Source organism: Gadus macrocephalus, chromosome 4 (assembly GCF_031168955.1).
Source record: "Gadus macrocephalus chromosome 4, ASM3116895v1".
Lineage (NCBI taxonomy): Eukaryota > Metazoa > Chordata > Actinopteri > Gadiformes > Gadidae > Gadus > Gadus macrocephalus.
The window spans coordinates 9660575-9672509 of NC_082385.1; the positions used below are offsets into that span (position 1 = coordinate 9660575).

Sequence of the window (11935 nt, forward strand, 5' to 3'; positions counted from 1 at the left end):
AAAAAAACACCCATGCTTGGGACTACGATCCGTGAGTGTGCACCTTTCCGTCTGGTCCCACTTCTGTCGCGGGGTCGTGAAGAGGAGAGGTGTAGTCTGATGGCAGACCGGTCGGAACTGCATGGAGGTGCACGCCTACCACAGACGGACTAGTGCACCGTTTACCCCTTTAAGCTCTCCGTGATGGCTCATCACTTTGACAAATGAGAGGAGCCGTTTCATACTCAGACGCAAGCGATATCAAACATCTACTACTCCATGGACCTAGAGAAGTCAACGCTACCTCCTCCTCTTCATCCTCCTCCTCTTCCTCCCGTGACACTTACCCCTTACGGGATGCGATTTATCAGGACGTGACAGAGATCCGCTGTCCATGGTACCGGTGTTCATCTGTCCTTCGAGGTGATTGACTCGAGAGGGAAATCTCTCTCCCCCACCCCCCTCTCTCTCTTCTCGACCTTGTTCTCTCGTCTCTACCACCACAGCAGTTTGTCCTTTCGAGAAACGAGGAAAAACACAACAAGGGGAAAGTGATGCTTCGCTACACGTGAATCTCAGTCGGTATCACTTTGCGGTTCACCTTGGGAAACGCGTGGAAGGTAAGTGAAATTCATTTTGTGTTTTCCACACCCTCTAAGGATAAAGAGCAGGACGGAAACCATCGGATTCCTCCAGGGATTCCGTTGTGTTCCATGTCAGGGTGTCAAAGCCTTTATCATTTCACCTACAAGGAATCATAATTATGTTCTCCGGCAATATCCTCAATTATTAATGGAGCCAGGTCACCTGGAGACAGCGCGCAGTTAACGCTAATACAACCGTATTCATTGGTCGTTTATCGTTAACGCAAAACCGTTCACTGGTTGCTACTATGTGATGTCACGTGGCGCGAGCCATCTACCCAACTGCACGCCATGAATAAGTAAAGCAGGTGTCTTATTTACGTTGGGGGTGGGTCACTGGTGGTCTGTGTGTATGTGTGTGTGTGTGTGTGCGAGAGAGAGAGAGAGAGGTTGTGTTTATGTGTGTGATATTATACTCTTTGAAGCTGCCTGAAGCCAGCCCCCCTCCGTGACCCTTATTTCCCCACGAGCTGATATCCATTATCAGCTGTGCAGCTGTGGTGCATGGGCTGTGCCATGCACACCTATACTAGTCTTACTGGGGGGGTGGGGGGTTATCATAAGAGAGACAGACTGATGAACAGGAAGAGAAAGAGACAAAGACAGTCAGAGAGAGAGAGAGAGAGACAGAAAGAAAGAGAGAGATACAGTCAGATGGAGGGACAGGCAGACAGACAGACAGACAGACTGATGTGAGTGCAAGGTTGAAGGCCCTCGATGTCATCACTCCCAGACGCCGTACACATGCTCATTGCTCCACCTAACTGACACCCCTGATGACGTAAGTTCAAAGGGATGTGTTTGTGTGGGGAGGGATCGCTCAAAAGCTCAACAGAAGATGGACTCTGTGTACCTGCTTTCAGTGGGTCCCGTTTCCTTCCAAGTCTATCCCTTTTCCGCGACAAATGTATACATCATCATCATCATCATCATCATCATCATCATCATCATCGTCACCATCGTCATCATCATTTATAATTGTGGCACACCTTTGAAAAATACGCTATGAATAGCTGAAGTGCTGCTCGATATCCTATCATCATCAGGCTGCCTTTTAAACAGAGTATAAACATAATTAACAGTATTAACATTATTAATATTCATAAGGACCTTCTGAATGTGATATGTTGATTGATCCGTCTTTATCTCCACAGAGCTCTTTGTGCAGTGCAGGCGGACGCAGGACATGCAGCAGAAGCAGGGAACCCTGGAGCCCGCCGGGCCCCTAGACTCTGGGCCCCACCCTTTCCGCCCGTCAGATGAACGTCACAAAACCGTGTGCCAGGACCCGCCACGGGGCCCCGGGCCCTCAGGGGCCCTCAAGGGGCGGTCGACCTATGGGACGCGTCAACACCCAGAACCGCCCCCCGACCCCGGGCCCGCCTGGACGCCGGCGCCGCTCGCGAGCATCAGCCGGCCGAGACCCACCACCCTGGGGGCCAAGGTGAAGCCGTGCCGGGGGCCCGAAGTCCGCTCCCGGGAGAAGGACCCCTGCAACCCCCTCTGCATCACGGTGCCCCAGGGGGCCAGATGCCTCTCCTCATCCCCCACCAGCGAGCCCTCACGGACTCAACACAGCCCCCACAGCCCCCGCAGCCCCCAAACCTGTGCCTCCAACCACCAGCCAAGCCCCCCCACCCTGCCTCCCCCCAGATCAGGGCCGGGGCCGGGGCCCCAGCCCGACAACAAGACCCCTGGAGGATCAACCCCGGCAGGAGAGACCAATGACTTCAGGTGTGTAGTCTTATTATTGTTTACTTTTATCATTTGTATTCATTATTTCTTTGAAATAATATCATCCTTCTTAGTGTTGAAAAAACGTAAAGTACGTTTATTTATTTGTTTATTTACTTGTTGGTTTCGTTGCTGCTTGTCTGTTTTTTTATTATCTATTCTGTTTACATGACCCGTGCCCACGTAGAGACCATGTTCAAGGGTCATTTGATAATAAAACACTTAAAACTGGGAACACAAACAAACCTGGGAAATTAGAAGAGGTTGTTTCTTTGTCATATAGCTACATATGTGATGCTATGCTATGAACTTTTCTCCCTCCTCTATATGTTGAACATAGGCACATCTTTCTATCCCTCCTCTATAGTGTGAACATAGTCAATCTCTCTCTCCCTCCTATATAGGCGGTACACAGTCACATCTCTCTCTCCCACCTATATAGGGTGTATATAGTCACATGGAACGTGGGTTCAGCCGTCCCTCCAGTCGACATCACCTCTCTCTTCGGCCGGGATGTGGTGGATGGAACTATAGACATGTTCATCATCGGGTGAGCCTGCAATTCCTGCGATACCAGAGGAGACAGATCCTTACTTCCATCTTTACTCCCTTGCCCAATCACATATATATATATATATATATATATATATAGCTCTCTCTCTCTCTCTCTCTCTCTCTCTCGCTCTCTCTCTCGCTCTCTCTCCCTGACTCTCTCTTTAAGAGGCTAATTATGTGTTGTGTTCTGTGTGTTCCGCAGGTTACAGGAAGTGAACTCCATGATTAACAAGCGGCTTAAAGATGCTCTCTTCACCGACCAGTGGAGCGAGCTCTTCATGGAAACTCTGGGTCCCTTTGGCTACGTGTTGGTCAGTAAGCAGCTTTAGTCGTCAGATGATGACGGAAACGTGTCATTGTGTGACGAAAGTGTTTTTCTGTTGGTCTTTTGTTTTCACTGATGTTGTGCGACTAACAGTATTCTCGTTCTATGTTCTATTTCTAGGTGGCGTCCCAGCGCATGCAAGGGGTTCTACTGCTGGCCTTCTCCAAGTTCTCACACCTGCCGTTCCTACGAGATGTGCAGACGGAGAAAACACGCACGGGACTGGGTGGCTGCTGGGTACGCATATTTAAATATATATATATATATACTGTATACATAGATTCTCTCTCTCTCTCTCTCTCTCTCTCTCTCTCTCTCTCTCTCTCTCTCTCTCTCTCTCTCTCTCTCTCTCTCTCTCTCTCTCTCTCTCTCTCTCTCTCTCTCTCTCTCTCTCCCTATACATAATATATAAATATATATAGAGAGAGTATATATAGAGTATATATAAGCAATAAGCCAGAGAGTCTGCTGTTTACAGTGACTTTAGAACAGCTAGGGGGCGTTGTTAGGCACGACATGGTTACGATAGATTACCTCGTAAGAATTCACAAAATCAATATAAAATGCATCAATTATTGAAAACAAATAAACATTCCTCTGTCAAGCGACATAGTTCCTCAAGACAGGAAAATGGTTGCCAAGCAACACAGGCTAGCACACTTTGAGATTGGCATTAATACAAATAATGAATGGTTATGCAGTCACAGATGTGTGTTGTGTTTAGTATTGCTTTACTTTAGAATCAGAATCAAGGACCGGAACTATCCGTTTTATGAATATATATCACAGTGCCCTGATACATAAAGATCCATTACCAAGGAGACGAGTACAGAGTATCCCTTTTTAAATAGATAGGTTTGTTGACACTGGCACACTGTGTGCGTTTGTATAGAGGTGTGTGTGTGTGTCTGTCTGTGTCTGTTGGTGTGTGTGAGTGTATTAGATGTGTGTGTGTGTGTGTGTGTGTGTGTGTGTGTGTGTGTGTGTGTGTGTGTGTGTGTGTGTGTGTGTGTGTGTGTGTGTGTGTGTGTGTGTGTGTAAGTGTGTGTGTGTGTGTGTGTGTGCATTTATAGGGGTGTGTGTGTGTACGTGTATGTGTGTGTGTATTTGCATGTGTATGTGCTTGTATAGGTGTGTGTATGTGTGTGTGTGTTTGACCGTCCCCTGCATGTTAATGTCAGCATCACCCTGGGCCGTGGTGCAGTCTCCTTCTGTTTGAGGTCAGTGCAGCAACAGCATGATCGTCTGTCTCACTGGTTGGCCAACACGCACGCACAATCACACGCACACACAGACATACACACACACACACACGCACGCACGCACGCACGCACGTACGCACGCACGCACGCACGCACGCACGCACGCACGCACGCACACACACACACACACACACACACACACACACACAGTATTCTGGTAGAAACAGGTGCACTGGTCTAGATCAGACGTTTCACTATGAATTCAAACAGAGTCGGCTTCTCCCATTAAAATAAAATATATCGTTTTTGAAGAACATTGACATTAAACATTGACGTTAAAAAAGGAGCATAAAATGAGGCAGGCTTTATCAAATAGCTATTTTCAGTCCCACGGAAGGTAAATTCGGTAAGATTTGGGGTAAATGTGTTTATGATTTTTTTAATATATATCAAAGTTAGGTAATGCATTCTTTTATTTGTATTTCATTTTGTAATTTCTTTAAAAGCTCTTTAAATCCCAACTGAGATCAATAAATCAAATGCATAGACCAAAAAAAGGAAATAATTTTGTATCTGTGACTGTCACAGGCCTGTAATAAGCCTGGCCAATCATTTAACTGGGCCCGAACGATGGCCTCCTTGTGTATCTACCTACCTACCCGGGTGCCTGCGTGCATTCTGCCGTGCATTCATTGTATGAGTCTGGTTTCTCTCTTTAAAAGGCTGATGCAAATTATTACAATTAAGTGGTGAAAAGAGAGCATGTGGTCCACCTACAATTTGGTTTCTATTTACATAATACATATTTTGACTAATTTCAGATTATATTTTAGAGCCTCAGTATTCATTAGCATATCTCTATGGATACCTGCCCTCCAACCTTGTTCGGGTTTTGAAATCCTCTGTTTACATGTTCTTATGGACTTAGGTGCCATCATGGACAAGCAAGAGAAGACTGTTGATCGTTGGTTAATAGAGAGACAGAATGATGTAGTAGCATAACACTACATGTCGCAGTCAAACCTGGGAACTGGCTAATCAAGCGTTTTACCTACCGGGTTAGCAGTGCATGTAGGTGCTAACTTAGCACACTAGCTGGTTGATTCACTGAGCCAGGGAAACAGAACAAAATGTAACAGGGCATCTGTTGTGTTGGTCACGTTTTCATTGTTTCCTCCCCCCTCTTTGAATACCAAGGGTAATAAAGGCGGTGTCAGCACCAGGATGACCATGTTTGGTCACCCCGTCTGTTTCCTCAACTGCCACCTGCCAGCTCACATGAGGAATCTGGACCAGCGCATGGAGGACTTTGAGAGCATTCTGCAGCAGCAGCAGTTTGAGGGCGGCACCGCCACCGGCGTGCTGGACCACGAGTGAGCTGCTTTTCTTATCTTAAAGGGCCAGTATTTTACCATCTGGTGCATTTTACCACCGGGTAGGGGGTTGATCAGTCAACACACAAGCCATTTTAGAGATTCCATCCGCTTTGGGTTGTCCATTTGTGAGGTCACAAGTGTGGAGAGTTCACTTCTGAGGTCACAAGTGGGGAGGGTCCACTTGTGAGGTCACAAGTGCGGAGAGTCCACTTGTGAGGTCACAAGTGGGGAGGGTCCACTTGTGAGGTCACAAGTGCGGAGTGTCCACTTGTGAGGTCACAAGTGCGGAGGGTCCACTTGTGAGGTCACAAGTGAGGAGGGTCCACTTGTGAGGTCACAAGTGCGGAGTGTTCACTTGTGAGGTCTTAAATGCGGAGGGTCCACGTTTGATATCACAAGTTGGAGTCGGGAGTGTCGTACATCTGGGGAGAAAGATGTATGGGTCGCAACTCCAGCCTACCAATCGGCACGCCTCACCAGATAGGACAAGCAGTAGGTGATCTACTCATTACACATCTGGATGTGGACCCACTTGTGATGTCACAAATACATTGGCTTTGAAATGGCTTGTGATGAATTATCAACCTCCCACACGGGTCCTTTTAATCTAAATCGTGTCAACGTAAAAATGTACGGTAAATGGAATATTGTACACTCTCTTGCCAGTGTGGTGTTCTGGTTTGGGGACCTGAACTTCCGTATCGAGGACTATGACATCCATGTGGTGAAGTGTGCCGTCGACAGCCATAAACTGCCTCTGCTGTGGGAGAGGGACCAGGTGAGGCAGCTCCTTCATCTCTGTATTGATAGGCCTTCTGTAAGACGTTCTCTTGGGTGCTGAGACGCTAAATGTACGCATATTCCCTTATCGCTCTGGTCGCTCTGATGATGAATGACGTGTCTTCAACAGCTTAATATGGCTAAAAACACAGCACTAATCTTGGACGGCTTCACGGAGGGCCCGCTCAACTTTCCCCCTACGTACAAGTTTGATGTGGGCACTCACACGTATGACACAAGGTAGGACCGTGCAGCCCAGATCCTCAGGGTCTTTCTCCTGGGGAAGTTAGTCTGTCAGCCATTTTTACATGCAAATATTAGACTTTTACCGTGTAATAATGCATTTTAGTACATATTGCCACATATATCCACATAGTACATCTTATTATTGCTTCATATTACTTCATGTTAATTCATATTACTATATATTGCTTCATATTACTTCATTTTAATTCATATTACTATATATTACTTCATATTACTTCATGTTAATTCATATTACTATATATTACTTCATATTACTATATATTTAACAATTATACTGAATAATTATTTTAGTATATACTACACGTGAACACCGAGTTTGAGATCTCAATCATAATAATAATAATAATAATAATACATTTAATTTAGAGGCGCCTTTCAAGACACCCAAGGTCACCTTACAGAGCATATAGTCATCATAAATCGTTTAAAAAAAAACAAGACATTGTGGAAAAAAAAAAAAAATAAACATAATTAATAAGAAATAAATAAAACAAAAACAAGACAAAACAAAACAAACAAACAATCAATCATGGGATATTGCCCAATATCCCGAGACAGCGAACCAAACAAATTGCGCCATCTTAGGAGGTTCACGTGTAGCATAATATACTAATATATATACTATATATATACTATATATAACTACATATAACTTCACATTACTACATAATACAATACATTGCAACATTTTAATACATAGTAATGCATACTAGTACATATTGCTACATATGACTTCAGATGACTTCATATGAAGTCGTGTTGCTACATATGACTACATATCACTAGATAATACTTATTACCACACACTAACTGAAGCTTTCCACCATCTTGTTTTGTTCAGTGCCAAGAAGCGGAAACCTGCCTGGACCGACCGGATTCTGTGGCGCCTCCGCCGCACCGGCTCCTCGGTCCCCAACCACAGCGCCGCTCTGCGTCGCGGCCTAACCTCATGGCTCGGCGGCACCACCAAGGTGACGCAGCACGAGTACCGCAGCCACATGGACTACACCGTCAGCGACCATAAGCCAGTGTCCGCCATCTTTTCCCTTCACGTGAGTTTTCCTATTCAAGCTGTTCCATTCAAGAAGTTTGAAAGCGAGAGAGGTAGCAGGAGCATGGAGTTCTGCTTTCTTCCGTGGTATTAAGATGATAACACTATCTGCGTGAAAGTGATTGACAGGGCAGATAGATTCCCCAAACCATCAGAGAAGAAATGCCTTTATAGGTCAGAAATTGCCCGGAAGCTTTGATCTAAATGGTCTCCAATAGAGGCAGGCGCAGTCAACTATTATTTTCTCATAGTGTTTGTTAAAAAAAGGTAAAATGTCACAATAGTTCACCAATATTCTTTATTCCCTGTTGATTCTACCCACACTGCGGACAGTTTATTTTTGTTTCACATCGTCAAAGGGGTTACAGTGACGTAAAGTGTTGGCACATGTGGGAGGAATATTCAGTTGGCCTCCTGTTGTACACAACAGTACAATCGCTAGCAAAACAATCATGACCTCTGACCCCAACATGAGTCTTATCCCTCAGTAGCAGCAACGGCCACGGAACAAACACCCATGTAATAACTCTCTCTCTCTCTCCCTCTCTCTCTCCCTCTCGGTCTCTCCCACTCTCCCTCTCTCTCTCTATCTCGCTCCCCCTCTCTCTCTCTCACGCTCTCCCTCTGTCTCTCTCTATTTCCCTCTGTCTCTCTCCCTCTCTCTCCCCCTCTCTCCCTCTCCATCTCTCTCCCTCTCTCGCTCTCTCCCTCCATCTCTCTCCCTCGGTCGCTCTCCCCCTCTCTCTCTCTCTCTCTCTCTCTCTCCCCCCCTCTCTCTCTCCCTCTCCCTCTCTCTCTCTCTCTCTCTCTCTCTCTCTCTCTCTCCCTCTCTCTCTCCCTCTCTCTTTCTCCCCCCCCCCCCCCTCTCTCTCTCTCCCTCTCTCTGTCTATCTCTCTGTCTCTATCATCCTCTCCTGTACTGTAAAATGTGTTCCACAGTTCCCCTTCAAGGTGGACATCCCACTGGTACAACTGCAGGTGGAGAAGGAATGGTGCAGCGTATCGGACGCTACTGTCCGGTTCAGCGTAGCGTCTAGCTACCAGCGCAGCTCATGGGATTGGGTGGCGCTTTACAAGGTAATGTAGGAACTGGTCAATGGCTTTTCATTTGATATGAAATACAAGGCAATGACTTTCTAATATTACTCTACACAGGTTGGATTCAGACATCATAAGGATTATGTAGCCTTCATCTGGGCCAAGGGAGAGCATGTTGCACAGGTAATGCATATATAGATAGATACGTTTATACATTAGAAATTCGAATTCAGGTTGAATACTCAGTTGACTTCCTACCTTCCTTCCATCAGGTCACCTTTCCGGAAGAAGACATTCCGAGAGAAGATGGAGAATACATTTTGGGTTACTACAGTAACAACATGAACACCATCGTAGGAATGGCAGGGCCAATCCAGGTACAAACAACAACAACCAAACATATGCAGTAAGCGTCAGTCCCTAATATTTAGGACTGCTGGTTATTCTCCTACTAACCAAAGCCCACCCTCCAACGCTCAGCTCCGAGTCCCCGTGCACAGTCCCACCTCGGGTGGGGCCGAGAGCTCAGACGTCAGCTCCGAGGACGACAGCACCCTGGTCCTGCTGAGTGTTTCCTCTCGCAGCCCCAGCCCTAAAAACGGAGGCAAACACCACCACCCGCGCCACAGCAGTCGGCGTAGCCGCAGCCCCGCCGTCCCCTCCAACCCGCTGCCCTCCCTGCAGGGCCTGAGCCTCTGTCCGAGGCCCAAAGACCCCCCGAGCGGCAGCCGCTCGCCGGGCTCCGCCGGCAAGAAGGAGCGGCTGGTCTCCCCGGACACGCTGCCCTCGCCCTCCCTCAGCCCCCTCAGCCCCCGGAGCCCCATCAGCCCCAGGAGCCCTGGCGGCACCGTGACCGTGCCCGAGGCCTTGGTGGCGGCCATCCTGGGGGAGCACCGGCCTGGTCCGGCCTCCAGCCCTCTGGGGGGGGGCGCCAAGCGGACAGGGAAACACACACACGGTGATGTGGGTGTGTAGTGTGAGTGGCGGTGTGTGTTTTATTCGGGGCTTTGGATACTCTTTCAGTACACAGCAGTTAGGGCAATGAGCGGTGGACTGTTCAGAGGCTGGCTTGAGCCACACTGTAGCTGTGCTGCAGACTCAAGTTGAGGCACAGATAGGAGCTATATTTTAGTATGCAACATTGTAGCCTTGTAGCATAATACTCATCCCTGTCTCGTCATCTGGGCTCCATTGCATACTTTATGTACTTTGGAGTCTGTATGTATGTATGTATGTATGTATGTATGTATGTATTAGTGTATGTATGTATTAGTGTATGAATGTATTATGTGTGTATGTATGTATTAGTGTATGTATGTATTAGTGTATGTATGTATGTATGTATGTATGTATTAGTGTATGTATGTGTGTATGTATGTATGTATGTATGTATGTTTGTTTGTATTAGTATATGTATGTAGAGATGGATGGATGTGTGTATGAATACATGTTCTTTCGAGGCTCATAGCGTAAACCATATGTACGCAAACTTTATGAACTCTGAACGATAACCAAAGTCTGGGTAAATCTGTGAGGGAGGTTTTCGTAAAGGCAGGCATTGAATCCTGCCATCGTTGGCCTACCGACAGTGCGGATTAGTCGTGAATGATGTATTCTGACACCTCGACAGAGTTGACCTTAGAGTTGACCTCAGTTATAGTTCCGGTAACCTGATTAGTGAGTGTGTGAGTGAGTGAACGATTGAGCGAGTTAAAGACAGGATTAGACATTAAAATAAATAAATAACATTGATTGTTTTACCTTTTTTGGGGGGGTCTTGAATTCATATAAGCACCAGTGAGGAATGCACTCGTGTCACAAGTGTGAAGTTGATGTGAAGCCATAGATCTGGACCAGTACCACATGCATCAGTGTTTATTTATAGCAACAATAGAACAGCTGATGCCACAGATGTTTCATTGTTACTGGCTGTGATTCTGTTTTCCACTCGATGACAGATAGAATAAAGACTAAATAACATAGCGAACCACTTTCTTATCCAAGAGTATGTGTGGGTGTGTGTGCGTGTACCCACTTGTAAGGTTTTATATCCTTGTGAAAATAGAAAGCAGACTTTAGAAGCCACAGGAGCTTATCCTTGGAGAAATCCTGGACATGCTGAGGTCGCTGCCCTAAGGCAAGGCCAGGGTAGCCCACGACCCTAATGTCAGCAATCAAGGTAATTGCTGTGTGGGCAAGTGAGAGGATAAAGAGCTCAAGGTAGACAGCCAAGAAGATAACCCTATACTGTTGTAGAATTAAAGAAAATAATTTCTCTGGCCGTATGTTAAGCATATCCTCCCACTAATACCTCAGTATTGATAACTACACTTCCAACCTATGAAATGTTAAAACAGCATAGATTATTTGATAAGTGTTCAGACCTCAAAAGTGAGCTGCCGTTCGCGTGCGTGGTTTATATTGCTCTGCGCCTTAACGGCGTATGTACGGTAAACAATTTGCATAGTAACAATGACTACGCATAGTAAGATAACAATATCAATATCACCGATCTAAGAGTATCAAATATTGGCAAATTGCTAGTCTTGAGACCAAGACTAATCTTAAATTAATGTCCTGTTAACGAACTGTTTTGTTTTGCAAGCTCATGTCGTCAAACTAAAATCACCAAGTGGCGCTTCTGTCTAATCCATAATGATCCATTGTAGTTAAGGCTTATATAGTTATAGAAACGTACAAATGAAAGCGAATCAACCTGTTCAGAACTCAATTCATAACATTACTCTTGGTGTATTGCGATGCGTCTCATACATATCATTCTACTTGCTGTAGTTTGGTCTGGCTTTGCGAGACTACATTCATATAGACACGCAGTTTATGGTATTTTTATTGGTGTATTTTCCTTCAATTTAAGACACAACCTCTCCCTCCAGCAGCCAGGCGGCCGGAGATGGTCCATCTCGGGCAACGCAAAGTCCTGTTGTTATTCATGTCATGTCGTTATTCATGTAATGTTCTTTATT

General features: G+C 46.0%; 1 protein-coding gene across 1 annotated transcript; it reads left to right on the top strand.

Annotated features, from left to right (window-relative positions):
* The first annotated feature begins 26 nt into the window (after positions 1–26).
* Positions 27–10938, top strand: LOC132455971 (inositol polyphosphate 5-phosphatase K). The gene is made up of 13 exons (XM_060050089.1): positions 27–599; positions 1778–2357; positions 2800–2907; positions 3115–3223; positions 3358–3474; positions 5637–5812; positions 6482–6593; positions 6726–6835; positions 7704–7914; positions 8853–8990; positions 9069–9134; positions 9224–9328; positions 9432–10938. Exons 2-13 carry the CDS (start codon positions 1810–1812, stop codon positions 9924–9926), a joined length of 2295 nt encoding a protein of 764 aa, XP_059906072.1. The 5' UTR covers positions 27–599; positions 1778–1809; the 3' UTR covers positions 9927–10938.
* Positions 10939–11935: the final 997 nt, after the last annotated feature.

Bases quoted from the DNA above. Each gene is read 5' to 3' on its own strand.
- LOC132455971 (XM_060050089.1), top strand. From the start codon at position 1,810: ATGCAGCAGAAGCAGGGAACCCTGGAGCCCGCCGGGCCCCTAGACTCT. The intron at 7,915-8,852 runs GTGAGTTTTCCT...TGTGTTCCACAG, and splicing joins CCGCCATCTTTTCCCTTCAC to TTCCCCTTCAAGGTGGACAT. The intron at 9,135-9,223 runs GTAATGCATATA...TCCTTCCATCAG, and splicing joins AGGGAGAGCATGTTGCACAG to GTCACCTTTCCGGAAGAAGA.